The following is a 26,931-nucleotide window of genomic DNA, read 5'->3' as shown; positions in this document are numbered from 1 at the left end:
CCCACACGCACGCACCCTCCCTCTCTTTCAATAATTGAAACGGCGCTGATTTTCTGTCTTGTTTTCTCCGGCTGGCACTCTTTGAGTAGCAAACGCGTGTGTGCGTGTGTGTTGGCTCACGCTACACGCGGGTGGAAAGCAAGGGAGAGGAGGAGAACAACACCACACAGAAAGTAGAGGGCTGGAGGCAGAGGGAAGGGAAGAGGGAGTGAGGAAGCGTAAAGCGAAGAAGAGTTGGTGATGATGATAGGCTGGGGGCGGGAAGCGAAGTGGGCGCGCGTACGCGTGTGTTCGCGGGCGCCGGGATGTGCAGGGTGAAAAGGAGGAGCTCAGCGGCATGCACTCCACGGAGGACACGGGTATGAGACTCACGGCCTTTCCCGTTTTGTTTTTTGTGTCTTCTTGTTTGCACTTCTTTGCGCAACCCCCACTCCCGCGCGCATGTCCCTGAGGAAGTCGCCTGCGTGTGGGTGTGGGTGCGTTTCGCCCCCTCCCCCCATTCATTTTGCCTGTCGTGTTGTTCGTTTCGTTCCCCATCAGCCGCAACGGGCGTAATTTTGACGCCTCAACGGGGAAGGGGTGGGTGGGTGGGTGGGCAAGGGCGAACGTCTCGAGCCTCGTATCGATGCGGATGACGTAGATATGCTACGGTGGAGGGGGACGGAGAAAGAGGAGAGACAGGGCGCGCGACGGAGGTGCTTCCCTCCTCACCGTTTCATGCACAAGTCTTGTTTCTCTTACCCCAACGCGCCCACTCTCTCCCACAGAGGACGCGTCACCAGGCCCCACCCACCCCCTCGCCTCGCAGCCGCTCCCGTCATGCTGGCCGCCACGTGGTGCCCCCCCCCGGGGAGGCGCCCAGGCTCCTCACCACCACTAGGCAGCGCGGGCCGGGTGCGATGCGCTCGAGTCCGGCTGACACGCTGCCTCACACCGAGAGTGGGGTGGGGGTACGGGACCCCGGGGATACCGCACGCTGCGGTGTGTCCCTTCTTCCCTCGTTATGCGGGGATATACACACTGAAGGAGAATACAGAGGTGGAGAAGAGGCAAAAAAGAGAGAACACCTCGCACAGTGGGACGTGGGCTGGGAGGAGGGGAGGGATGAAAGAAACTCCTCTCCCTCACGCGCCTATGCCTCTCAGTTCACGAGTTACTCAAATGATGAACGTGCCTGCATCTTCCACCTCGTCTGAGTCGAGTGGCTAGCCGACCTCCTGATGACCACCCCCTTCGCGTGATTCGGCTTGATTGGGGAGGTGGTTCTGCTGTTCTTCTGTGACCATCGTCAGCAACTTCGCCAGTATCTCGCGTATCTCCTGCTCTCGGGTGATCGCCGCTGCGGATCGCTTCGGCTCACGACTGCTGCATGCGACGAGCCGCAGGAGATCTGGCATCATGGATAGCAGATTCTTCGTTGCCGCACCGCTGCCGGCGCGCGGACCCACTCGTGCGTTGTTCTGTGCACTCTGCAGCATGTCACGCAGGGTGTCGACGAGTAGCGCGCCGGCACTGGCGTCGTCAGGGTTGCTAACAAACTGCGCTATGATTGCCTTGTTGCGGGATTCCATAGAGGCTTGTGCCACCTTCTGCAGCTGGCTGCGCGAAGCCGCTGCCGGTGCGGTGGCGGAGGCGTGGCTGGCGCGCTGCGACTGTGCCGGCGCCTCGTGACAGGCGACGGTGCCCTGCAGACTGAGGGGCATGTGACTGCTATCACTGCCGCTGCGAGTGTGATGATGCTGATGGTGGTGCTGCAGCGTCGAGGCGGACGACAAGGGCGGTAGGCGACCTGTCGGCGTGGCCGCGACGGCGTCTGCCCAGCGCTGTAACAGCGCCAAACTCCGCCGCGCCACCCGATCCAGCGCCACGCCCTCTGCAGTGGACGCGATTGATAAAGCCGTGATGGCTGTCGTTGCACATATCACATCCTCATACTGTTCCATCGCAAAGTGAACCACCTCGCCGAGGATGTCCACAAGCAGGTCGAGCGACTGCAGCGCCGCCGTGACATGCGGCGGCAGCATCGTTGTCGTTGGAGTCGCGGTAGTTCCGCTTGTCGCTGCCGCTCCGGTCTGCGGTGTCGCCTCCAAGTGCCGCACCACCGTGGAGGTGGTGGTGAGCAGCTGCTCAAACACGCCACAGAGCGCGGCCACTCCATCCTGGCGGCATTGCACCGCGGCCGCGGTAAGGGCTGAGACACTGCTAACCTCCGTGCTAGGAGTGGGCAGTGACGACGACGGCGTCGGGGTGCGCGCCAGCACCGTTTCCCACAGCGTGCGCTGCAGTAAAGTGACGCACTCTTCTAGGAAGAGCGCGGGGAGGGTGAAGGGCGCGCTGCCCAACCGCGGCGGCTCGGTTAGAATTTCCGCAGAGGCGAGGTGCAGCAACAACAGCGTACCGGTGACTTGCAGGGTGCTGGGGGCCATAAACACCAGCCGCGCGTGATTCTCGTTGGTCGTCGTCGCTGGCGTCTCAGTCGCCGCGGCGGGGGTGTTGGCGGATGCAGGATTCGGCGGCAGTGCATCGGACTCTCTGCGCTTCGCAGCGGCCGCACCGAGAGGATCTATGCCCATGTGATGCAGTATCAAGGTGTTCATCGTCTCCATGACGGAGCTGAGATACCCCGGGTGCGAGCCAGGCGGCATCACCGACTTGAGTGGGATCAGCGCGCTCGCCGCCGTCGCTCTTGCATTGGTGGTGACCTCGTCGTCCCCCACTGTGATGGAGACCGACTCGTAGACGCCCTGTAAAACAAAGCTTTTGAGCGTCGCCGCTGAGGGAAAGGCAGACAACAACACCCCGTTCCACATTGTCTGCGCCTCGCAGCTAGATAGTGTTGGCCACACCGCGGTCACCCCCTCGAGCAGCGTGGACTGTGCCTTGTTGGGGAAGTAGTACGAGTTCACCACAGCTGGGCAGCGGGTGACAGCCTGCAAGAGGAAGAGGAGGCGAGTGAAGTACTGGGTAGGAGATGAGGAGCCACCGTGTCGCAGCCCTGCGCCTGAGATTGATTTTACAGCGGGTGCTGGTGCCGCTGCTCCGAAGCCGCCACTACCCCAGCCGCTGAAGAAGGAGCTGAAACCCGTCGTGCTGTGACTGCGCTCTACGGTGCTTGATTGCGTGGAGGTGGTGAGGTCAGCCGCGGCATCTGGCGCCGCCGTCGCGAGGCGCTGAAGGCGGAAGCTGTCGCAGAGGGCGGCTACAGCGGCCGCCATCACTGCGATGGTACACTGCTTTCCTCTTCTGTGGACGTGGGGTGCATTTGCTGTCCCTTCTCGAAGATCTGCAGGCGGCTCATCAGCACAGTCATTGCCCCCGCCACATAGGATCAGCCGCTCCAGAGCGCTCCAGGCGAGGTGTACCCCATGCGCGTGCAGCCCTTTCTCTGGCATCTCGACAAGGAGCCCGTGGAGGGCGTGCACGGCTGCCAGGGCGGCCTGTTCGCCGGAGGTGCCCCGTAGCACCACGCAAACGTCGCCACACAGTCGCAGGAAACGCTCCAGCACCTGCGTGGCGTCGTCCTTGTCGTCCTCGGCTGCGGCGGTGGCGGCCTGCATGCGTGCGTAATGTGTTACAAGCAGGCGACCCCCCGCATCAAACAAAGCGACGCGTACCTCCTCCAGCTGGGCCGGGTGATCGATAAAGCTGCGGAGCAGCTGCGGCATGGTCGTGTCCGGTGAGCATCCCCCTGCCTCCGCGACCACGACTGTTGCGCCGTCTCCTCCCAGCGCAGACGGCAATGGCGATGGCGGAGGCGTCGCGCAAAGCTCTGTCGCCACTGCAGCGACCTCCATGAGAGGCAGCAGCACATCCAGTAGGACGCATCGCCAGCACACCGCGGAGAAGCGCCAGCCGTACGTCTGCACGAGAGCAAAGAATGTCTGCAGCGCGGATTGGCGCACCTCCTGTCGATCATCGAGGCAGCCGTTACGTAACTGCCAGAGGAGAGAGCACCAGAGGCGGTCCTGCTGCTGTTGGACGACCGAAACACTGTCGGAATATCGCGCCGGTGACTCTGGAGCCCCTCCAGCAGCCACACTTACACAGTCGACGGTCGTGACTCTCACGACGCCGATGCTTCCTCTACTGGCGTTATTGTCGACGTTGCAGCGCTTGATCTCCTCGACTGCCTCTCTGCCAAATACGGCGAGGTAGTCCGCAATAGACCACAGCAGCTGCACGGCGCTCAGATTTGTGTGAAGCTTGCGCTCACCGGCAGTCCCTCCATCGACGCGGTGCACTGTGAAGGCGCCGACGCACACGATCAGGCGGTGCAGACCGTCCACCTTCAGGCGTGGAATGTAGTTATGCTGAATGCTCTCCAGCGCGCGAAAAGCCGTGTTGAGGGATTCAACGGCTTGGCTACTGGACGTAGCAGCACCTGCAGCGGTGGAGGGCGCATTGATGATGCCCAGCTTCTCGAGAAGGAGACTGGAGCTGCTAGCACTGCGACCACCGACGCTGTTAGTAATGACGCTGCTTTGCAGGATGCTGCTGCTCCCACCAGTGCCGGTGGCGCTGGTACTTGTTAGGACATCACCATCCGCCTTGGTCACCATGGTAGTCCGCTGCAGCAAGGACAAAATAGATTCCCAGGCGGCGCCGTCGATGTCTTCGCCATAGGACTGCACGATCTTCACAACGTCCATCAGAACGGCGGCGGCGGCATTGGCCAGTATCTGGGGGACTGCGGCAGCGACGACAGAAGATGCCGCGGATGTCTCTAACGCTCCCAAGCTAGCGGACCTCTCCTCTATCTGTGGCGGTGCCAGACCCTCATCTGTCTCAAGGAGAGCGGGGGACGTGCGATCCTCCCGCCCCCGCTGCTCCGCCACGTTCGTCGCTGCAGCCGTTGCTGATCGTCCGCCTTGTCCACCGCCTCTGCTTGGCGACCCAGCATACTGTCGCTGCCACTCATGGTAGACGCCGTCGAGTAGGGCAAAAGGCCTCGCCAGCAGCTGCTCTAGCAGGTCGAGGTTGCCAGACGCGGTCGCCGGCGGGGCCGTGGGGGCGCTGCTACGGTTGGCGTCGAGGGAGTTGTGAAGGGCGATCGCCTGCGAAGATCGATGCACAGCAGCGAGAAGCCGTGAGGTGCTTTGTCGGGGATCCGCCTGCACGAAGGGCAGGAGAGGAGGCCCACAGCTGCCGCCGACGCCAGCAGGGCAGTCCTTCGCAGCACTTACGGCCAGAGAAGACCCCGAGGCGGTGGTGGCGAAGAGCGCATTCGCGACTTGCGTGAGGGGCACAGCGGCGAAGGGGCCAGAGGTGAGCACGAGGGCAGCACTCTGCACAGCCTGGTAGGAGGAGGACGGCGCTGCGATCGCAGTGTCACTCAACAGGCTGCCACCTCCACCGCCGGCACTCGCCACCGCCGCAATTTGATGCCGCCCTGCCGATCGACATAGCTGCACGGCTACCGTAGCAACGTGGCTGACGACTGTAGAGAGCACCAGCTCGATCGTGCGGGTTTCCTCTTGCGAGAGATTCCCACTCACCAGTGGCGTGTCTAGGACAGCTGCGGCTGGTTCCACACAGCTTGACGCCGTAGCCGCCAGCAGTGCCCCCTTATGCGCCCTCATCATTGTCAACAGTGTTGTGCCCCACCTCTCCACGTGCTGGTGGTCCGTTACGTAGCGGCACACCTTCGTTTCCAGCTCCCACAGATGCAGTGCCCGCGCAACAGCACCGGTGCGCTGATGCTGCACCTGCCCCGCTTGAGGACTGGGCCGGCTGCTCCCACCAATGTGGCCTCCGACATCTTCAGATGCTGTGCCGGCCGCCGCGTCGGTGTACCGCAGGTCTATGAAGGGCAGCATGGCTAACAGCGACACGCTCAGGCATTCTGATGTGAGCACCCACTGGTCTCCGCAGCCCTGCGGGTGGTGGCGAGGCAGTCGACTGGACGCGGTAGTGTACGGTGCCGTGACGTGCAGATCCCCGCAGGCCCACTCGTTGACGGCGAGTGCTGCTCCGTCCTGTTGTGGTGACGACGCCGCGGGCCCCAAGGCCACAGTTGCCCTCATCAGCTCCGCGAAGAAGAGCTCAAACTGAGTGTAGGGCAAGTGGCAGGCGTTGTGGACGCAGAGGGAGCGCAATGCGTCACGCAGGTGCAGGGCGTCACTCAGTAGCTGGTCTTCTTGCTCCTGCTCCTCAGTGGACTCCTCGATCCATGACAGCAACCGCTTCAGCATGTGCAAAAGAGGCTCTGTCATAGCGAAGCCGCGCGCGAGCAAGGCCCATCCACTCCTCAGCTGTGCTCCGAGGGTATTGGCGATGACGTGAAGCGTCTTCATGATGAAGATCTTGTGCTGTAGGCGACACACACCAAGGATGACGGCGTGTTGCACGGCTGGTGCCCGCCAGCCGCGTGATGTGAGCACCGACGACATTGCCAAAGACGCAGGCGCCGACTGCTGCTGTTTGCTATACGGCGCCGATGCTGTAAGAAGCGGCGTGCCGATGCGCGAGGGGGCGGCGTTCATCTGCGACTGGGGCAAGGACATTATCCAGCTCCCGCTTCTGCCACCGCTGGGACGCGCCGGCGTCACTGTGTTGCCTAGGGTCGAGGAGGAGGTCGTGCGACTACGACGCCGCAGCCACCCAACACCCCAGCTGGGCATAGTGGGGGCATACTGTTGCATCCCCTTCGCGCCACCACTGCTATCCGGTGGCGCGGCGTCGCGATCATCGCTGAGGCTGAGCGCCGCGGCGGCGACGGATCCCGGCACAACCGGCTCAGCAGCCGCGCACACGTCGTTCAGCGTGAGAAGCGCTTCCAGCAGGGTCGCTGTTGTGGGGGAGGACGCGTCTGACATGCCCGACGCGGTTGGCGGGGCCAGAGCGACCAGGTGACCAGCCACCGAGTCCTGCGCCCGCAGCACGTCCACGAGTGCTGCCAAGTAGGAGTCTCGCTCCCCGGGCAGCTGTAGGATGCAGCTGACTTGTACCCAGTAGCCAGTCGCTTTCAACACGACCGGCAGCACGTCCTCTTCGTAGCGGAGGTGGGGCAGACAGAGCTGCTCGCAGTGGAGAAGGTGCGGGTGCAGCGCCAAGAAGCACGCACGACACCAGCCCAGCACCTGACCCTTCTCTGTCGCGGTAACCGAGGACACCAGCTGCGAAAAGAGCTGGCCAAAGGCGGTGAGGCAGTTGAGTGCTTCCGTGAAACACTGATAGGCTGTGGACGCGTTCGTCGTACACAGGCAGAGCGGCGTTGACACTGCCGCCGCCTCGTAAGCATTCGCGGGTGCTGTCTTGATCTGCAGCGGTGAGGGCTTCAGTGATCGCTCGCCCAGGCTGCCATCACCGGTGTCCCCGGCGGACAGGAAGCGCGGAGGGGTGATGGGCAGCAGAGGGGACCTTGTAAGCGCCGCCTCCTCCGCCTCCTCGCCGTCACTGCCACCGCGTCTGTCATCGGCGCTCGCCTGGATGGTGGTGGTAGGAGGGGGTTGGATGTGGGACACCACCACTGCCTGCACGGACAGCACAAGGCGGACCAGCGACGGCACGCCAGTGACATCCACACCACCACCGCCGCCTTCTTCACTGGCCGCCGCTGCGTTCGCAAAGCCCAGGGCGACCGGCGTGCTGGCGTGCTCATTTTCGCTGTCTCCGCCGCCAAGAGCACTTTGGCTGCCCGTGAGGTAGTGGCGCGAGCGTGAGAGCCCGGGCAAAGGCCATCGATGATAAAGAGGGCTGCCATTTGGTGACTGCGACCACTGCCGCGAGGCTACTCCTGTGCCGCCGCAACTGCGGTCGCCATTGCCGCTGTTGTCACTGTTGTAGCCGTTCCAGTTCACATCTGAGCTGGGCTGCCACACTTCCTCCGAGTATAGGCCGCTGCTACGATGTTCCTCGACGTCTTCCGACATGCCTGCTGCGACTGCCTCAGCGCTGCTGTCATCGTGGTGGTCGCTTCGCATGGACCGCAGTTGCAGCAGCTCCCACAAGAACGACACACTCGTAAGAGTCTTGCGCCAGAGAGACAGCACGACTGTCGCAGCCTGCGACAGTCGCTCGGGATCGTCGCTGCTCATCAGCGCGCCACCTGAAACATCGCCGCTGCTGCCGAACCACGGCGACAACGACGCTACACAGGGCTTGCGGTGTCTGCAGAGTCGCTGTAGCAGCTGTTCATGTGCCTCAAGAAGCACTTGCGTCGAGTTCGTCATGCTTTGAAGGTGCGAGCTGATGGAGACGAGGGCGAGTTGCTGTGTGCACGTGAACATCTCCAGTGAGCACGGTGTCCCGCTAAAGGATCCATCGCGCTGCTGCTGCTGTTGCACCTCCACGAATAAGGCTGGAGGGGGCTGCATGGACACTGTAATGCCCATCTCACGCAGGCCCCACAGTGCGACAGAGAAGCAGCAATCGTTGAGGCACTGCACGTACGGTGGGCTGTGCATGGACACCGCGGCGGCTGATGTGACTGTTGGGTCACCGCTCACACCCCCACCTTCTCCGCCAACACTTTTGGTCTCCATAACTGGTGCCGCCAGAGCCTTGGCGTGCTCCTTGAAGAACAGCGTCACGGTGCGCACGAGAAAGAGTCGCAGTCGCTCCGGCACCGTCTCCATCGCGGCGCACGACGGTGTAGTGATCGTAAGGGAAGAGAGCGAAGTCAACTCTGCTGTACCACCACGACCGCCGGCGGCTGATACAGCTGCTGCTGACTGCGCATCCAACTCATTCTGGGTGAGCAGGGACGGGGTCGCCAGTGACTCGAGCATCGACCTCGACGACAGCGACGGCGCGCGCGAGAAGTGCTGCTGCTCTTCACTTCGTTGTCGCTCAGCATCCGCTGCGGCAGCCGCCACGCTAGCGGTGATGCCGGCCATGGACGATGGTGTGCTGCCTCCGTAAGGCACCGGCGCGCTTTTCTTGTTACTGCAGTTGCTGCCACTGACCGCGGGCGCACCACCTCCACCTTCCGCACCACTGGGAACAGAGCTGGTGGTGCGATAGGGATTCAGGTACAGCCACCGCGTACGTATCCCGATCATAAGGCGGCAAATATCCCTTATAAAGGCGACGCCCTGCAGCTGGGCAGTGAACGTCGATGCCATCAGCGCTACGGATGGGCTGCTACGGTGCAGTACATCTTCATCATCTCCGGCCTCGCTGTTGTGCAGCGCGGTCAGCACCGCGTGAATGTGGTGCGTCAGCGTCGCCTCGCACGTCGCCTCAAGCATGGACATCGGCGCGACGCCGCTGTAGAAGAGCAGGAGCACACCGTAAAGCTCTGCGAGCGCGCTGCTGCCGAGCGGGCATCTCGACGCTGCCGCCGCAGTCATCTGCAGCAGACGGACGAGGACCTCATCGTCATGTACTAGTTGCACGGGCCCAGGAGCGGAAACGGCTGCTGTGGCTGCTGCTGTAGCGGACGGCACAGCGCCGCCGCTGAGGCTGGGATCAAAGACTCCGCTAGAGAGCTCTGTGTCTCGTGGGGCGGTGCTGTGCGACTGCAGCACAATAGAGGACGCCGTCGACGCGCTTATCACCCGGAGCTGGCGCGGCAAGGTAGTTCGCGCTGGCAGCTCCGTGCTTAACAGGGTATACTGCGTGGTCGGTGATGGCGAGGACTGAAAAGCGAGCGCGCGGACTAGGTCCGCCACACGTTGACCGACCAGCTGTGTGACAGGCAACAGCGCCAGAGCAATGAGCTTACCAATATCGCCGATGGACTGAAGCAGCAATGCCCGAGATGCCGCATGGTGGCGGTAGTAAGGTGCGTGCGGCGAAGACACCGCGCAGTTCGCCTGCGTGCCGGCTGTCGGCTGACTCGCTGCCTCGGCTGCAGTGACCGGAGCATGCGGCAGCTCGTTGGCACTGCCCATGGCGTGCAACGCAGTGCTGCTACTGCTGTGTGACAGGCGTCTTCCTGTGGGGGGGCTTGAGGGTGTGGGATGCGCTGCGCTGCTGCCGTACCTGCGCGTCATGATCCCGGTCCCTCCAGCGCTGCGCTCCGCCAACAGTATGCAGGCGATGTAAAGGGTCTCGAAAAGGCTAGCGGGGTCGTACTGGCGCTGGCGGGTAGCCTGGATGGCGTCGCGCAGGGCAACGAGACTGCAGTGCTTCGTTGACTCCACCAAGAGGTTCTCGAGGTTTGTATGGAAGATGGCGTGGGCGAGATGGCGCACATCGGTGGCGGGCTCGGCAGCGGGGCATAACAGCGATGCCGCTGTTGCCCCTCCTGAGAGGGCATTGGAAAGAGCTGGTTGTGGGGTGGTGGGTGCGCCCATTGGCGGCGGTGCTTTCGCCTCCGCTGGGACGGCGGTGCGACCAAGCGGCCACCAATAAGACGCCATGCTGAAAGCGAGGGGGTGGGGTGGGAGAATGGGGTGAATGGAAGGGTGGGCTGAAGGGTGTGCGTGTGCGCACAGATGAACGGCGACAGCACCAAGGAAGGGGAGCCAATCAAACACACACGAAAAAGGAGCAGGCGGGGGAGGCGATACGGCGGCAACGGAAAGAGAGGCGGCCCTCCTCCTCCTTCTCCTCCCCCACGCGCGCACTAACACGAAGACGTCAAGACGAGAACGGCAACGGCGGCTAGCCCAGCAGTGCTCATATATATAAAAAGCCGTGGCACGGGCAAAGCGAAGCAAAACAACATGCACGAGTGGACACCAAAAGGCAGCAGACCGGAGGGAAAACGGGGGCAGTGGCGGTAGTGGTGGTGATGGTGGGGGTGCGGGGGATGCGGGCAGAGAGGGTGGGAGGGAGAGAGGGGGAACAGCGACAGGCGAGTGTGAACGGGGAAGTGTCAATGCGTCAGGGCAGCGAACACCCATAGAGGAACGACAGAAGTGAACACTTCCCAAGTGCACTCCTCTTTGCCTTCTTCTTCCGCTACTCTACACGGCCGCTGCTGCTGCTGCTGGTGGTGGTGGTGTATGCGACAGTGATTAACAGCACAGGGGGAGGAGGGGGGCTCAATCGTGGAGAAGGTGGTGGCGGAGGAGAGAGTGAGGGGTGATGGGTGAGGCGTACGACCACAGGACCGCGGGTGTCGGTGCACAGGGGTGGTGTAGTGATGCATGTGCGCTGCCCCTCGGAGAGCAAGGGGAGAGGACATTGTGGTACGCCCACAGCTACACCTGTCCGTGTCGCTCTGCCCTCGCAAGCGTGCAAGCCCATAGGTGCGGGACCTCAATGATGATGGATGAAAAGCGCCATGGGGGTGATTGCTGACTCCCGCTCTGCTGCCAGCGCTGCGCTGCGTGGTGAAGAGTTCGCCTGTTGCCAGTTGTCAGTTATGTGCTTGCCTGTGTCGTGCAGCCGTCACGCAGCGACGCGGGGAGGGGGTGGAGGAAGAGGACGACAGGTCTCATGGTGAGCACCCCACCGACAACACACACACACACACATCAAGGACAAGGCCAACGCACAGCGTTTCCCACGCCGGACCTCAAACTCCGTCCCTTCCCCCCCCCCCCCATCGGGCAGATACTGGAGTGACTCCTCCTACTCGAGCGCTTTATTCGACGAGGCTTCAGTGGAGTCCGAGCGTGAAGAAGAGGAAGAGTCGGGCCCTCGTGTGGAGACTGGGTGACCGGCCGAGGTGTCGAGCTGTGCCTCTGCTGTCGCAAGCGTTCGAGGCCCTGGCGCGGCTTCCGTGGCTGTCGATACAGCCGCTGGAATCGCGGCTGCGACTCGCGCGGCACCGTAAGAAGCGGCTCTTCTGTGTTGAGAGCCGGTTGAGGTGGTCGACGTGCCACCTCGTCGCAGCAACCCACTTAGCCGTGCGTTCTCGTGCTCCTTTTCGGCACACCGGGCGTGCAAGACGCCGTTGCGCTGTTCCAGGGCGATGTAGTCACCGGTCAGTCGGTTCCACAGTCGACGCAGCTCGTTGCGCTCATCGCTGACGGCCTTCAACAGCGTATCTTGCCGCGCGAGCAGCCCTCGCATCGGGTTATGTTCACTGAGCTGTGCCATCTCTGCCTTCCACTGCTCCTCCTTGGACTGCTCTGCCCTTAGCAGCTCCCGCAGCTGCGCTTCACTGGCCTGCGCCGCGCGTAGTTCAATGTCATTGCTTACCAGCTCAGCGCGCAGCAAGTCGATCGTCTGCTGTCTGGCGCGGTGCCGGGCGCGGACATTGTCGTAGGCGTATTCCAGGGAGGTACAGAGGCCGGGAAGCGTCGTAGGAAGGCGATAGCAAGGCGAGCCTCTTATGTTCACTGCACCGGGGACTGCCACGTTGCCACTGGCGGTGCTGCCGCCCCTGGCTGCTTCGGTCGTGTCGTCGCCGTCTGTCAAGTGAATCGCACTGGGAGCCGGTGGGACTGTGCTCGGGGAGGACGATGTGAGGGAAGACTCGATAGCATCGTCTGCCCACATGGAGCGCAGCAGCGCGCCAAGCGTGTCCATGCACCCACGCTGGGCCACTGCCTGTTCCACTTGCGCTGATTCAGCCAGCTGAGACTGTGCCTGCGCATGGCGTGCAGCCTCTTTCTGCGACGCTACAGCAATGCTGCATCTGTGGAAGAGGGGTCGATATCCTTCGCGCTCTAGCAGCTCCGCCTTGGCGGCCTTTGCTTCCTGGTAGAGGGCAGCGAGACCCGCCATGGTTCCCTCTACGCGCAGGCACAGTAGTTCTCGTCCGGAATCCTGAAGCGCGTCAATGTTGAGCTGGTGGGCGGCTCTGAGAGCCGTCAGCTCGGCCTGCCGAGTGACGCGGTCGGCTTTCTGCTCTTGCAATTCCGCGTCGCGGCGCGCCATGGCAGCCTTGAGTGCATCCAGCTCTGCGACTAGGTTCTTCTCTCGTTCTTCAGCCGCCTCGGCTCTACTTGTAGTACTGCGCAGCTCACGCCGCGCCGTGTATACGTCCTGTGTGGTTACCGCCAACTGCGCATGAGCATCCGCCAGCTGGTCGCGCAGCTCTGTTCGTTCGCTGGCGACAGAGGCCGCGTGCTCGGCACGAAGCCGCTCCGAACTCTCCTTGACCTGCCGCGCGCCCTCAGCTGCGCTGAGCGCTGCTGCTGCCTCTTCACGTGTGATGGCCACTTCCCGCTCCAGCTGAGCCACCTCGCGACGACGCGTGCACTCCATGTGCGCCAGTGCTTGGAGCACTTGACTGGCATGTTGCTGCCCTTCGCGCAGTTGCTCTGCCAGTCGCTGCAGTCGCTCCCGTTGTTGCTGAATCGGACGCGTGGGATCCACACCGGTAGGGGAGGAGACGGAGGAGAAACGGGAGCCGGCAGCGCTGCTCATTAGTGCTGTGCCCGCATTGCCCAGTGACACCTGCGGGCGCCGCGGCGTCGAGCAGCCGGAGACCAGCAACGCACCTGGGGCGCTATTGACCTTTGCGCCTGCGGAGGCGAATGCAGAGTGGCTGGCGCTCACCGCGCTACCACCGACTGCGCCGTCATTGATCGACTTAATGTTGTCCGCGGCGGCACCGTACAGCCAATGCTGTTGCTGTTCCTGGACTTCAAACCGCAGTCGCTCTTGGCTCTCCAGAGCGCTGTCGACGTAGTGCAGCAGCGAGTGGACGCACTTGAACAGCTCGCCTAGCAGTTCCCCTTCGAACAAGTACTTGTCATCATAATGCACCTCGTCATGGGCGATGTCGACTACTTTACTGACGGCGTGCAGCGCTTGGGTGCAACGGTGCAGTTCCTGGTCGTGCGTGGCTTGCTCGAGAACGCGGAGCAGCTCACGACGCGCCTCCTCGTTCTCCATGGGGTTGACAGCGATGCTGGGGGAGACCGAGGAAGTGGTTGGAGCTGCCGCTGCCTGCGCAGGCATCATGGTAGGGGACGAGGTCCACGGCAAAGCTGCCTGTGCTGCCTGGTACGCGTGATCCACGCTGGTGCCGCTCGGCACGACGAGCGGCGAGGGCCCCGGCCGCTGCGGTGTTGATGATTGGGCAGGCGCACTCGTCAACGCCAGCGCTGCCTCGAGATCTCCGATCCGCTGGTGCAACATCGCACAGTCCCGCTCGCCTCGTGCAAACTCGGTGGCAAGTGCATGGTACTGCTCTGCCTGTGTTGAGTACAGAAATCCTTCAACAACCTCGCCGAGACGCACTTTGCAATACTGCAGCGTCGTGGGGTCCGCCAGCAGCTGAAGGAAAATGTGGTCCTGCGGCAACTCTGTCGTGAGCGTCATGATGATGCTTCGTACGCTGGCCTGCAGCTTCTCGTTGTAGATGCCTCGCAGGATGTCGTCGCTCGTTGCGACGGTCGCTGTCGATGCTGCGGCAGAGGCGTTTTGGCGTGCCCCATCACCAGTGCCGTTCTCCGTCGGGGGCGGCTCGAGAATCGCCTCTGTGCCAGCGATCCTCGACATCGGCGAAGTGAAACCGGTGGACAGCCCTGAGAGGAAAGATGTGGTGGTCGGGTTCATGCCCGCCAGCAGCTGAGCGTTGCTGTGGGACGGCGGGGTATGATGCAGGTAGGACTGCGTCAGCGGCGGCGCGCCCTGGGCGGTGCTACTGCTCGGCGTGGAAGAGGCGGCATTCTCGGCGGCGTTGAAAGCGGGGATTGTCGCCAGTGGCGGTCGACGAGCGCCAAGAGGTGTGACGCTCATCCGCAAGAGCCGGGGGGATTTGCTGAAAAAGAGCGAACACTGGAGAGGGGAGGGGAGGGGCAGATGACGGACCAACGACAGCGTCAAGTCTTCTATACGGACGCTTCACACACCCCACTGCACTGATGTGACGCCTATGCCTGGAGGGTGAGTACAGTCACTGGTACTGGCTCGTAGGAACTGCAAGGGCACGGCTCGATACGAAGCTGATATCCGTCGCTCTCCGGCGCTGGGCGGTGTATATGTGTGTGTGTGTATATGTGTGAAGAAGCCAAAACGCACCCGATCAGTCGATCTGGGGAAAGCAAAGCGAAAGAGGGACGTGTGCTGACGTACAGAAGGTGTATATATTTTTTTTTTTGGGGGGTGGGGTGGGGTGGGGTGAGGGGGGGAGTATGCGCGTGTAGACCATATTGCCGTCGTAAAAAAGGGGGGAAGCGCCTCAGGTACGACCGCCACGCCTCCCTTTGGCGCGCGCGTGTGTGTGTGTACGTCGGAGGGAGTGGCGGGTGAAGAACACAGTCCGCCCAGAGAGAGGGAGGGAGGGAGGGAGGGAGAGAGGGAGAGAGACAGGTGGGAGTTACTGGACTTCAACTGCTGCCGTTCATCGTGACGAGCGCCAGAAGCATACGCGTGGGTAGAAGGGCTTTCCAAGCTTCGTTCCTCGCACACCACAAAATTGGGGTCATATGAACGTGGTGGCTGTGGTGGCTGTGGAAGCGGGGAATGGGTGACCCAGCACCTCACGTACGCATCCCCCCTTGCCTGTGCGTGTGCGTCTGTGTGTGTTTTCATTGGAGCTATGGTGTGCGGCTTGACGAGCGCGCCACACCCAGGCAATCCAAAGCGCTGCTCTGCAAGCGTACGTACCACGGAGAGGAGGGGGGAAAGGGTGTCCCGTCAGCTTTGCACCCATGCAACATACCGACCCTCATTCTCTTTTCCTCCCTTCCCCCGGGACACGCCCTACCAACTTGGCCACCACGGCCCTCGTCCTGCTCCCTCCTTCACCCGTGCGAGCCCCCCGTTTTCCTGCCCTTCTTTGTCCTCGCATACACACAGCCGTGCACACCCCTGCGTCACGATGCGGTAATGATGACCGCACGTGCGCGCTTCAGGGAGCCCGACACTTGCACGGGAGGGAGGGGGAGAGCGAGGAGAGATGGCGCGTCTAAATTGCGAGGAAATGCTCACGCAGCTTGCCTTGCAGCACCACGGCTTCCGGGTGGTCCGGTTCCACCTCCAGCGCCCGCATCACCATCTGATACGACAGCTCCAGCTCCCCTGCCTGGAAGGAGATGACGGCGGTGTTATACAGCGCCTCCGTCAGTCCCGGCGCCGCGAGTAGCGCCGTGTCCAGGAGGCGACGCCCGGCCTTTTCCTCCTTCTTTTCGTAGGCCAACACCGCCAGGTTGTTCAGCGCCTCCGCATGCGTGACGTCTGCGCCGACGGCAAGACGGAAGGCGCGCTCGGCGAAGGTCATGTTGCCCATCCCGATGCCCATGTGCCCGATGTTGTACCACACATCTGCGCGCTGGCTGTCTTCCCGGCACAGTGCCAACGCACGGGACAGACAGCGCAGGCTTAGCTCCACCTGGAACGTGTAGAAAGCGCAGAGCCCCACGTTCGTCCACACCTCTGACGTGTGTACGCCCATCTGCAGCAAACGGCGGTAGTAGCGCAGCGCCAGCTCTGGCTGGTTGCGCTCGTAGAAGAGATGCGCGCCAATGCAGGCGATGGCCTCGATATTGCTGCTATCGAGGTGCAGTACTTGGTTGTAGAGGTCGTAGGCGGTACCGGGCTCATGCAGCTCGTCGCGTAGACGCGCACAGCAGAGAACGACGTGGTGGTCGACTGGGTTCACCTCGAGCGCTGCCTCGTATGTCTCGAGGGCTGTCAAAGGCTGGTCCATCTTGAGGTACACCTTGCCCAGTTGCATAACCACGCTTGTGTTGTAGTTGGCGAACACACGGCCCTGCGGAAAGCCGCCACCGCTACTGCCACTGCCTGGCCTCGCCTTCGATTCTCTCGCTAACATTCCTCCCCCGATGCTGGCGTTGGCTGGTGCGTCGAAGAGAGCGGCTTTGAGGTACTTCTCCGCCTCCCGCAGCAACCCCAGCTGGTAGTTTGCCTTGGCCAGGCGTGCCTTCCACCACCAGTCATTCGCGTTTGTTATGCCGACATGCTCCTGCGCCGTGGACACCGCGGCAGTCTTTCCGGCAGGCGGCAGAGATGGTGGGTCAGCGCCGGGTCCGGCAGCGGCGCCAATGGGGAGGACGGGGGGCCGCTCTTCTCCTCCACTGCCCATTGGCAGCTTGGCAGCAACGCCGGACGCTGAAGGTAGCGGTGTTGCTGGCGTCATCACAGACTTGGCTGAACGCAGAGCTGCCGTGCAGAGTTCCAACGCCATCTTGGGTTTGTGTTCTACGTAAAGGAGGTAGTCGCACAGAAGCTTCGCCACCATCGGCTTCTCGCGCGCGTAGCGCTCAAGGTTGAGAGCCTGCACATTGATGTGAGGTCCGCCTGGTACGGACCGAAGGGACGCAGTGCCAAGCCGAACGAAGCGGCCGGTGACAGGACGCGCCGCCGTACCCCCACCAGGACCGCCGCGGACGGAGCCGGGGCGGTTCTGCAGCGTTCCTGGTCGCGCGTAGCCATACCGGCTGCTCACTGGTCGCCCACCGCCTGTCGACGTTCCTAGTCGACCAGCGCGACCAACAGCGTCAGCAGCTGTGCCGCCGCCTGCGGTGCCCTGCCGCGCCGCCCGCAGAGATGTGTTGGGCCGGTGCAACGTGCTCACGACGGCCTGTTCGCCTTCCATGAGCACGTCATCGACGCCGTCATCCTCGATTTCGGCATCGTCGTACAAGCTCTGGAGCACTATCGCCTTTGTCTGAATAAACCACATGCTCTCATCCATGTAACCGGCGCTAGATGATGTCGCCGCCGTGGCGCCCGTCAGAGAGCCTGTGCGGTCCGGGGAGACGGTCAGTGTGAGGTAGTGAGTAGAGACCTTCACGCACTCCTCCAGCTTCCGTCGACGCAGCAGGCTGAGCGCGTAGTAGGCCGGGTCCATCCCAGGCGGCAGCTCCGGGGCCTCGACTGCAGCGAGGCTCGCCATGACTCACTCTGGTGTAGCAAAGGATGCGCCGAGGTGCTGAGGGGGAATGGAGGTGTGTGTGTGTGTGTGTGTGATGTGTGTATACGCGCAAGGGAGAGAACGAGGAGGGGAGGATGCGACTGCTCAGTTTGATCAAAGAGTTACCCCTTTCAATCCTTCGCTGTTTTTTTTTGGTGTCGTTGGCTTTTATGGAGGACGTTCGTGGAAAGCGCTGCACACACACACACACACAGACAGACACGCGCTTCTTTTCCCCTCTTCCTCTGCGTTTGACGAAGTAAGCTGGCCAGGGTGGGAGGAGGTGTCATTGAATCGATGGAAGAGGCGATGAGGGAGGTGCAAAGGGCAGAGGTAGAGAGGGACAGGGAGGGGGGAGGAGTATGGCGAGCCGTGGAGGAGGCCCTCTCTGAAGGTGGTGCTACCAAGTGTCCCGGTAGCACTGCGCATAAATGATAGGAGAGGTTCCGCTGAAAAGGTGAGTGAGCCATATGTGGTGCTCGGAACCTTTTTCGCGGAGAGATCGCAGCACAGGGAGAAGCGGAATGAGTCCACCGAGCTCCCAACCCCACTCCATGTGGAAGCCCCGAATTGTTTCCTCCTCCATTCGTTTCTCATCCGATGGCGCTGCGTGTGGTGGCGGTGGGAGGCACACGCTCCATCTGTCGCCTCGCGTTGAGAGCTCCTCCACCCCCCCCTTCCCCCTCTTCTGCGGTATTTCATTGAGGTGGCCATCACAGTGCGTCTTTCTGCAGTTGGCAGGTACAGTAGATTACACGTTCACACAGGCGTGCCTGGATGCCCAATACACGGAGAAAAAGCTGAGCTCGAATTTGGCCAATGAATCAAGCATCCCGCCCCCCTCCCCTCCTCTTCCTGTCCTCATCGCCACTCATTCACCCACTCGTGAGCGATGGGTGTAGTGCATAAAAAGGGGGAAGGGAGGGGCGAGGGGGGAGGAGGGACAAGATGAGACACGCCCGGACAGAGAAGAAGCGACGTCTGCGAGCAGAACCCCAACGGTCCTCCTCCCACCCTCAGGCCTGGCATCGCATCTCTCGCTCACGCGCCGTTGCCGCTCGCACATAACCCTGCGTGCGTGCGCATGTGTGTGTGTGTGTTGTCGATCACCTCTTTTTCTGTGGTCTTCTGCTAAATCTCCTCCGGCTCAAACATTTCTGAAATGCTACTGCGACACACGGGGCAGTTGGGGCACGACGGGGCGCACAGTCGGCACATAACCTTGTGCTTGCAAGGCAGCAGGATTACTGTGGGGGCGTGGTCCATGCATACGATGCAGTTCTCTTGCTTGCCCTGGATCTCGTCACGGACGTGCTGTAGGTATTCAATCATATCGCGCTCCAGCAAGCGCAGGCGGGAGAGCTTGTAGCCCTGCGCGTCTTTTGGAAATAGGACGCACTCCTGGGCTAGGTGGTTCATAATGTCCTTCCGCAGACGGCGCTCCATCTCCTCATCCTCAGTCTCTATAACCTGGTCGGCGGTGCCGCGCGCCATAAAGGAGGCAGTGGCTGCCATGGCGGGGCCGCTGGCACTGCTACCCTGCGGACGAGGCAACGCGATTCGCTGTTGCTGCTGCTGTTGGTTGCATGTTGCCGGGGTGTAGGTGCCCATGGCTTGCACCTCTGCGTCGGACATTTCATACGACGCTTGCCCGTCCTGGCGCGGGTTGCGGTTATAGTCGCGCGCCATCATGGTTCCTTGTCGTACGAAGCGATTACTGCCGTTGCGGCTGGCGGGGCTCACACTGCCGTCCGTGCTAATGATGGCACCGCTGCTGCTCGCTTCGCTCATGGCGGCAGAGCTTCGCCGGAGCGGCGCATCATTGCTGCCGACGATGGGGTGACTATCCTGCGTCTGTGGTGGCACCAGCGCCGTCGGCGAGCTCGCGGAGAGGCTCTGGCGGTGCTGCCGAGTGGCTCCGTGGTTGGAGAGAGCCCTTTGTTGCTGCTGCTGTCTCGGCATCACCTGCGAATGCGGCACGCTGCGGCTTGCGTTAGCGGCACCTGCTTGACCGTGGATCGCCTGTGACCTGTTCGAGTTAGCGTTGACGTTCGAGTTGGCGCGGTGGCGGTTCGCTTCGTACGGATGCAGGCGGGCTGTCACCTCCGACAGCTCTTGCACAGTCGGCTCCCGCAGCGTAGGCTCGTTGCGAATCATTTGCAGCCACTCGCGGAACTCGCCCTCGCCCATGCTACTGTTGCTGACGCTGTTCAGCTGATACTGAACGCCGTTGATGGCGGCGAGCGGCGGTGGAAGCTCCAGCATAAGGTATACGTTCGTCGTCTGAGTTGGATTGGTTGAGAAGCCGCTGTAAACCTCACCCGCAGTCGTGCTGTGGATGCGCGCCACCACATATCCCTCTCTGCGAGTGGGCATCTCCAGCAACACCCGTACAAAGGCCCCGGAAAGGGTGCGGCTTGAGTCGACATTCTCGATCACGTAGATGGCGGTGTTGCGGCTTACCTGTGCTCGCTTTGCCGCTTCGAACAGGCGGCTGTCCTCTTCCGAAATCATCAGATGATGCGTATCACTCTCTCTCTCTGTCTGCGGTGTGGGGGGCAGCAGCTGAAGAGCAAAGCTGGGAAAAGGGTCCCGGTACAGGGGAGGGTGAAAGGAGAGACGAGGAAGGGCGCAACGAGAGAGCGCGAGAGGGGATCGCAGGGGCAAAGCCAGGAAGTCACCACAGGGATGCCGCAAACCCCCCAAAGAAAACACACAAGTGGCGAGGAGCCCACCAAAGACCACTGCAAGACCGCGGCGGGGAAACGCTCACGAGAGGGAGGAGGAGGGGGGGGGGAGCTTCCGCAACGAAGAGTGGAGGAACAGAAAATAGCAACAAGACAAGAGAGAGAGGGGGAGAGAGGAAGGGGGGGGGAAGGGGAGGGGAAGCACTGAGGGGTGTGTATGTGAGAGAGTTGAGCGACGCTGGAATCTGTGTAGGAGTCTGCGCGGAGACACAACAGTGGGGGGTGTGTCTGTGTGGGAATGCCCTATAGCGACAAAGGTAGGAGTTATACTCACTTTCTCACGCATAGGACGCAATCGTGAGCCGCTGCGTGCGCACACGTTATGCGGGAGAAAGTGAGTGAGTGAGGTCTACGGCACTGAGTTGTGTAGTTCATTCCGAGGAAGAGAAAGGGGGGGGGGGGAGGGGAGGGAAGAAGAAGAAGAAGTGACAAGCGAGTGAGCGCGGCGGCTGTGACATCAGGAACTCCACGTGCGAGGTCTGCGCTAGATGCCCTCCCCTCACATGACAGGTCGCTCTCTCCCCGGAACAAGCGCCTCAAGCAGTACCATACAGGGGTCTGAGCAGCAGAGGCGTTGTGCAAGGCACAGAAGGGGAGGCGCGTGCCGTAAGAGGGAGAGTAAGTCTGTAGTGGAGCGGGACGCAGCATCACCAGCGTCTACAGGTGTAGTCAGGCGGTCAGACACCTATGAACAGAGAATTCTTGTGCTTGCGTGTTGCGTGTGGATTCGAGTCGAGGCACGCACACCTACAAGACTCCCACGTCCAGAGAGCTGCATGTGCCGTGCGTGTGTGGGTAGGGGGGGGGGCAGAGAGCACTTCATGCTCAAGGCGTAGCTGGAGAGGAACGGGAGAGAAAGAGGTAAGGGGAGTGAAGCGGGGGATACCCCAGTGGAGACACACTCCTTCCCTCCCACACACGCCCGAGAATGGTTGGGAAATACGCGTCTCTCACCCTCCACTACCGAGGGAGGGAGGGAGGGAGGGAGGAGGTCAGCGAGATCGAAATTAGCATACATACCCATTAACTCGCCTGTGTGGTGGCGCTGTTGTCTGTAAGGGAGGAGAGGCTACTAATGCACATGTGCCTGTGGGAAACAAGCGAGGAGGAGGAAGGGATGACGAGCATCGCGCCAAGATGATTTAGGGTAGTGCGAGCGAGGTCGTGGACGAGAGAGGGAGGAGGTGCTTCTGCAGCCAGCATCTCGTGCATGGGGATGCGAAAAGGTGTGCGAGTGTGCGTTTACGCAGATACACATGCACACCCACCCACCCACACACACACGGCATCAGCCCTCAGAGGGAGAGGTGGAGGGGATGGGGGCAAGGGGCAGCGATTGAGAACAGGCGAGTACATCATCCATGCCGCTCTCTGCCGTCTCTTCGCTTCCCCCCGCCCCGCTTCCTCTCTCTCTGCCCCCTCCCCCCGTCTATCACCCACTCGACCCCCCCCCCCCAAACCCGCCACCCACCCACCCAACAATAACGTCCGCGAACGATGCCATCACATTTGGTGGAAGGGGTGTGTGGGGTGTGTGTGTGTGTGTGTCTTGGTTGCTGTGGTGGTGGTGGTTGTTGTTGTTGTGGTGTGTGTGTCTTGTCTTTCCAGACTCACGTGCGAAGCATGGGACGACCCCATAAAGGCAGAGACGCTGCAGGTATCACCGGTGCCGAGGGGCTCTGAGTCAGAGGCGACCGCGGCCCATCCGCTTGCCCTGTCACACCACCATCTCTCCAGGGAAGAGATGAACGCATCGGTACCGATGGTGGCTGTAGGATTTGTAGCTTGACACCGCCGTAGCGACTTGCAGCACCAGTGTCGCCAGTGCTTGTGTTGGCAAGGTCTGTGCGATGGGTGCCCTTGTCGCTCCACTCACCTCGCGCGCGTGTTGCTGCCTGGTGAGGGCGAGGAGACTGCAGCTTAGTATCATAGAGGTCGGTTGACAGCGGCGCGTCGTCTGGTGGGTGGGTGCCTGTCCCGTTGTTGTCTACGGCACCGCCACGCCTATAACTCTCTTGCCATCGTTTAGCGCGCGGCCGAGGTACTGTGCTTACCGCTGCCGTCGCTGTGTACGGCCGTTGCCGCTGCAGCGCGCCGATGAGAGCTCTGCGGGGGTAGAGGCAGCTGTCCGCCGACACTGGCGCTGTGCAAGTCTCCTTCAGGCTATTTGACGCACCAACGCTGCTGCCACCGCCGAGATGGTACGCCCCTTTCGGTGCGAGTTCACAAGAGAGGCTGGCGGTAGCAGGCCGCAGACTACCACCTAGGGTTGGCTGTGGACCGCCTCTGGCGGTCGAGGTGGCTGCGGAGGATGGGGGCCACGGGTATACACGCGGCAGACCGCCCGCCTGTTCCATCGCCACGAAGTACGTTGAGGCGTACTTGTAGTCACCCACACGAGGGGTTGGGCGAATGGTAGGACTTTGGTCGTTGGCGACCACAGCACCACCTCGCTTCGGCGGTGCTGTGGCCGCACTCCTGTTCTGCGGACTGTCGCCTCCAAGAACGGGCATTCGCGCGACAACATCAAGCACTGCTCCCTCTGGCTGGATTGTGCTGAGGGAAAGGGTGCTGCTGCTGTTGTTGCTGAGACGGCGAAGCAGCAACTGGTGCCGCTGTTGCTGCACCCCGCGCAGTCCTGTGAGGTTGACAGCATTGTCACTGCTGAGGTTGCGCCACGCCGTAAAGTGGGCAAACGTGCCGAGGTCACTGCCGGCCTCTGACGTTGCCCGAGTAGCCATCGCGCTTGTTTGACCAGTATCATTGCGCTTGATGTGCCCGTTCACAATACTCGTTCCAGTCGCCGGCCGCGCATCTGCGACGACACCGCCGTGTGTCTGAAAGGCGGTCACAGCAGCGAGCGAGCGCACGCGGCCCGTCGTTGCCTCGTCCAGGGAAGACCGCGGCGAAGCGTTGAGCAGGTCTCTGCCCATCGCATTCGCTCTGTCTCCTCCGCCCGCTGTCAGCGCCGCGGCTGCCGGGTTTAGCAAGATGGACATGGAGGAGAGGGTGGGTGAGAACGACGAGCGTATGGATCGCGATTGCTGTTCGAATCGCTTCCCTCCGCCGGCAGCGCCGCACGGCTTGAGTGCCGAGTTCAGCTGCATCGCGACCAGGATGTGCGGCGGCGGCCGCAGACGTCGCTCCATCGCGTCAAGGTACTGCTGCTGAACGCCGCTGATGCTGCCTGGCCGGCAAAGTCGCAGCCACCCAATCACGGCGCGCGCGGTGAAGCCGTAGTGACGCATCATGTAGACGGCGAGCATGGTACCCGTGCGGCCCAGGCCAGCGAGACAGTGCACCGCTACAGCACCCTTCTCACCCGATGTTAAGGTGCAGGTATCGTAGCCCCGCGTGCCGTTCGCGTGGGCAGAGTCTGGGCGTTGAGCGGGTGAGGTCGGCGCCGATGGAGGAGCCGCCGTCCACGTCTCCGGCATGCCACGGCATGTGCCGGAGTGCATGGGCGAGCATGACTGCAGCACTGGCCTCGAGTGACTAGCACAGGCGGAGTGGGCTCTCTTGGATGCGCTGGCCGCTCGCGCCGATGTCTTCGGCATCGCTGTTGCGGTCGACGAAGATGGAACCGACCACCACTGTCGCAGCGAAGCTGGCGCGACTGATTCACCAAAGTGCTCCTCTACTGCCTGCAGAAATCGTAGTAGCACTGCATCGCTCGGCACGCTGCCGTCGGCGTATGGCAGGTCAACGTGTCGTATGCCCAGCCGTAGCAGAGGCGAAGGGTTGTAGAGGCTGTCGTTCAGGCGCACCACAAGCTGCACACCCAGTTGGCGCAGCCGCCGTGCAAACACCTCAGCGGTGCGCTCGGGCTTGTCGTCCTGCGGGGAGCTCATGGCCAGGAACCGGCGAGGGACCACCCAGCTGTAGTCGTGCTGCTTGCCTTCCACATAGGCGGGAAGGTCAAACGTATGCACGTTGGCGAATCCGAGCGCAACGCCCTGCTCGAGTCCGGCCCACACGTCAATCAAGGTGAGCGGGTAGTTTGACACGCCTTGGCTCGCGTCGCGGTAGGAGAGAAAACCAGGGTAGATATCGACGAAGCCGCGATACCACGTCGCCGCAGCCGACCAGCCAAGACACAATACGCAGAAGGCGCCAACCAGACACGCCGTGTTCACCCGTTCCTGCGCGTCGAGGCTGGCGCACACAACCACTGGCCGCATTGTCCCCGGGGGGCCACCGGAGAGGGCCGTGGAGGCCGCCGAGATGGAGCTCGAGGAGTGCGATAGAGCCGATGCGGGTCGTCTTCTTCCGCCCCGCTTTCTGTGGGTATGGGTAGTGGCTCGTGAGCTCGTGTCATTGCCAACGGTTCCTGCAGCGGCAGAAGTGGATGCGGGTGAGGCGCACACGTCGACCCCTGTCACTGCCCGCAGCAGCTCACAGAGGCGCCGCGCAAAGTGCACGCAGCAGCCCATGTCCAGCGGGCCATAGTCGGCGAAGAAAGGACGGTAGAGGTAGGGTGGGGTACCTCGCAACGACACGAAGACGGCGTCCTGCCCCACGGTCGCCCTGGCGGTCGGGACTGCGCTTGTGCTGGCAACTTTGCCGTGGTCCGTGGCCGTGCCACTGGCGAAGGGATTCTCCTTGAAGTAGAAGTCGTGGATGGCCTCCATGGCCACGGACGTCACCGACGCTACCGTTATGGCTGCCTCAGCACTTCCAGCGAGCGAGGAGGAGAGACATTCGCCTGTAGATGCAAAGTACAGAAGGCCTGGAAGGATGGGGATGGCTTGCTTCGTATCAAGGAGCTGCTGTAGCGTCAGCACCGTGGGTGGGGTGGATTTAGCCGCGGTGGTTGCAGCAGGCGTCATATCCAAAGGCTGGGGCGGCATCCTGCGAGCGAAGCGCCAAGAGGAAAGAGAACGAAGTGCGTGTATGGGTGGTGGTGGTGGGAGGAGGAGGAATGGGAAGGTGGAGGGGAAGAAGCTGAAACTTATAAACGTCACTCAGGCATGCACGACGGCATCTGCCAAGACTGCGTACAGCTTATATGCTAGCGCCTCCTACGAGGGAGGGAGTTGTGAAAAAATAGGACGTGAGAGTCGCGACAGATGGCCCAATCAAGGTGAAGATGTACAGGAGTTAGGGGCGAGAAGCATACGCAGTGGGAAGAGGTGCTTGTGGCGTAGGTGAGAGAGGAGAACAACAGTGACACAGCCTAGGAGATAGTGCCGCTGCTCTGCCCATCCGAAGGGCCACGCAGACAGGGCATCCAGGGATTCCAGAAGCGCCAGCACCGACGTGTCTCTCTTCCCTCTCCTTTCCCTCTACGTCTCGTAAGCCACCCGAAACGAGGAGAGAGACGGGGGGGGGTGAAGGAGGGGAGAAGACGCTTCTCCCATGCGCACGTCTTCTCAAAGTTTTCCTGATGTTCTTTGTGTTTGCCTTCATCTGTGGCTTCCCCCTTCCACTTCTCCCCGGCGAGCACGCGCACACTCGCACGGAGGGGTGGTAGTGGTGGTGGTGGATGAGAGAAGAGGAGGAGGGGACATGGATGGGATGGGGTGGGTGCGATGCCCCCCCCCCCACACACACGCACGGAGCACAGAGCACAGATCTAGTGAGAGGTGAAAGCGAGAGAGCAAACACACACCCGAACCCAGAGCGGACGAATGGGAGAGGACGGAGCGGAAAAGCCCCTCTCCCTCCCCCCGAGACGGCTCGTTTTGCTCAGCTTGAACCGAATCAACCAACTGACTCAACACCGCTCGCCCAGCGCGACACACTCCTAGCGAAGGCGATGGGAGGGTGTGTGTGGGTGCAAGAGGACAGCACACGTCCACACCCCCATGCACACAGTCACATCCACCCAAGCCAACAAGGGAGGGAGGAGCACACCGACAAGCGCAGGGATGCCCCGGCTTCACTTGCTCTTCCTCCCTCCTTCCCTCTCTGCTTTGCTCTCATAGTACACTATTATAAAGCAAACACACTCAAAAAGCCCAACCAAGGAAACTTCTGCTGATACGTACGTGTGTGCGTGTGCGTGGGGAGGTGAGCTGCCTGGCCAGCGAAGGCACGGCACTTCCACATCGAATGGTTGGCGCACCCGTACCGCCCCCCTCTGCTTCAAGTCCATCACAGATAATTACATAATCAACGCAACGGGAACGCGATAGAGAGAGGGGGAGCGAAAGAGAAAAGAGGGAGACAAGTGAGAAGGACACCGGAGCCGAGTGCAGAGGGAAAGGGAAAGAGGGGGGGGGAAGCCGGGCGAATGGGGGAGGGGGGGCGCGTTGAGAAGCAAAAACAAAGAGGGGAGGCGGTGATAACGACGATTACTCGCTGACACAGACGAGGAACGAGACCCACACGCACAGGCCCGCGCCTCAACTCAAACGAGAGAGTAGGGTGGAGGCAACACAACGTCTGTACGGGGAAACGTAAGGGTGGAGGAAAAGGAAGGCTGCCCGTGGGTGTTACACAGAGGAGACTGGTTGGTGGCTGCCCTTTTGCCGGCGATGACAGCGTTCCAAGAGCCAGGATCGTGCACCC

General features: G+C 61.9%; 5 protein-coding genes across 5 annotated transcripts, besides 1 other annotated feature; all 5 read right to left on the bottom strand.

Annotated features, from left to right (window-relative positions):
* Positions 1 to 749: 749 nt before the first annotated feature.
* Positions 750 to 933: a repeat region.
* Positions 934 to 1,205: 272 nt separating this feature from the next.
* On the bottom strand, positions 1,206 to 10,241 carry LPMP_090470 (hypothetical protein; the record flags this gene model as incomplete). The annotated part of the gene is made up of 1 exon (XM_010705983.1): positions 1,206 to 10,241. One exon carries the CDS (start codon positions 10,239 to 10,241, stop codon positions 1,206 to 1,208), a length of 9,036 nt encoding a protein of 3,011 aa, XP_010704285.1.
* A 1,225-nt stretch (positions 10,242 to 11,466) lies between these two features.
* On the bottom strand, positions 11,467 to 14,532 carry LPMP_090460 (hypothetical protein; the record flags this gene model as incomplete). The annotated part of the gene is made up of 1 exon (XM_010705982.1): positions 11,467 to 14,532. One exon carries the CDS (start codon positions 14,530 to 14,532, stop codon positions 11,467 to 11,469), a length of 3,066 nt encoding a protein of 1,021 aa, XP_010704284.1.
* Positions 14,533 to 15,703: 1,171 nt separating this feature from the next.
* On the bottom strand, positions 15,704 to 17,653 carry LPMP_090450 (hypothetical protein; the record flags this gene model as incomplete). Its single annotated transcript, XM_010705981.1, has 1 exon — positions 15,704 to 17,653. One exon carries the CDS (start codon positions 17,651 to 17,653, stop codon positions 15,704 to 15,706), a length of 1,950 nt encoding a protein of 649 aa, XP_010704283.1.
* A 1,149-nt stretch (positions 17,654 to 18,802) lies between these two features.
* LPMP_090440 (hypothetical protein) lies at positions 18,803 to 20,185 on the bottom strand (the record flags this gene model as incomplete). The annotated part of the gene is made up of 1 exon (XM_010705980.1): positions 18,803 to 20,185. The coding sequence occupies one exon, from the start codon at positions 20,183 to 20,185 to the stop codon at positions 18,803 to 18,805; it is 1,383 nt and encodes a 460-aa protein (XP_010704282.1).
* A 1,843-nt stretch (positions 20,186 to 22,028) lies between these two features.
* On the bottom strand, positions 22,029 to 25,268 carry LPMP_090430 (tyrosine phosphatase, putative; the record flags this gene model as incomplete). The annotated part of the gene is made up of 1 exon (XM_010705979.1): positions 22,029 to 25,268. The coding sequence occupies one exon, from the start codon at positions 25,266 to 25,268 to the stop codon at positions 22,029 to 22,031; it is 3,240 nt and encodes a 1,079-aa protein (XP_010704281.1).
* Between the last annotated feature and the right edge of the window lie 1,663 nt (positions 25,269 to 26,931).

This window comes from Leishmania panamensis (assembly GCF_000755165.1).
Source record: "Leishmania panamensis strain MHOM/PA/94/PSC-1 chromosome 9 sequence".
Lineage (NCBI taxonomy): Eukaryota > Euglenozoa > Kinetoplastea > Trypanosomatida > Trypanosomatidae > Leishmania > Leishmania panamensis.
The sequence above is the reverse complement of the archived record's forward strand: the minus strand, read 5'-3'. Positions and strand labels throughout refer to the sequence as shown.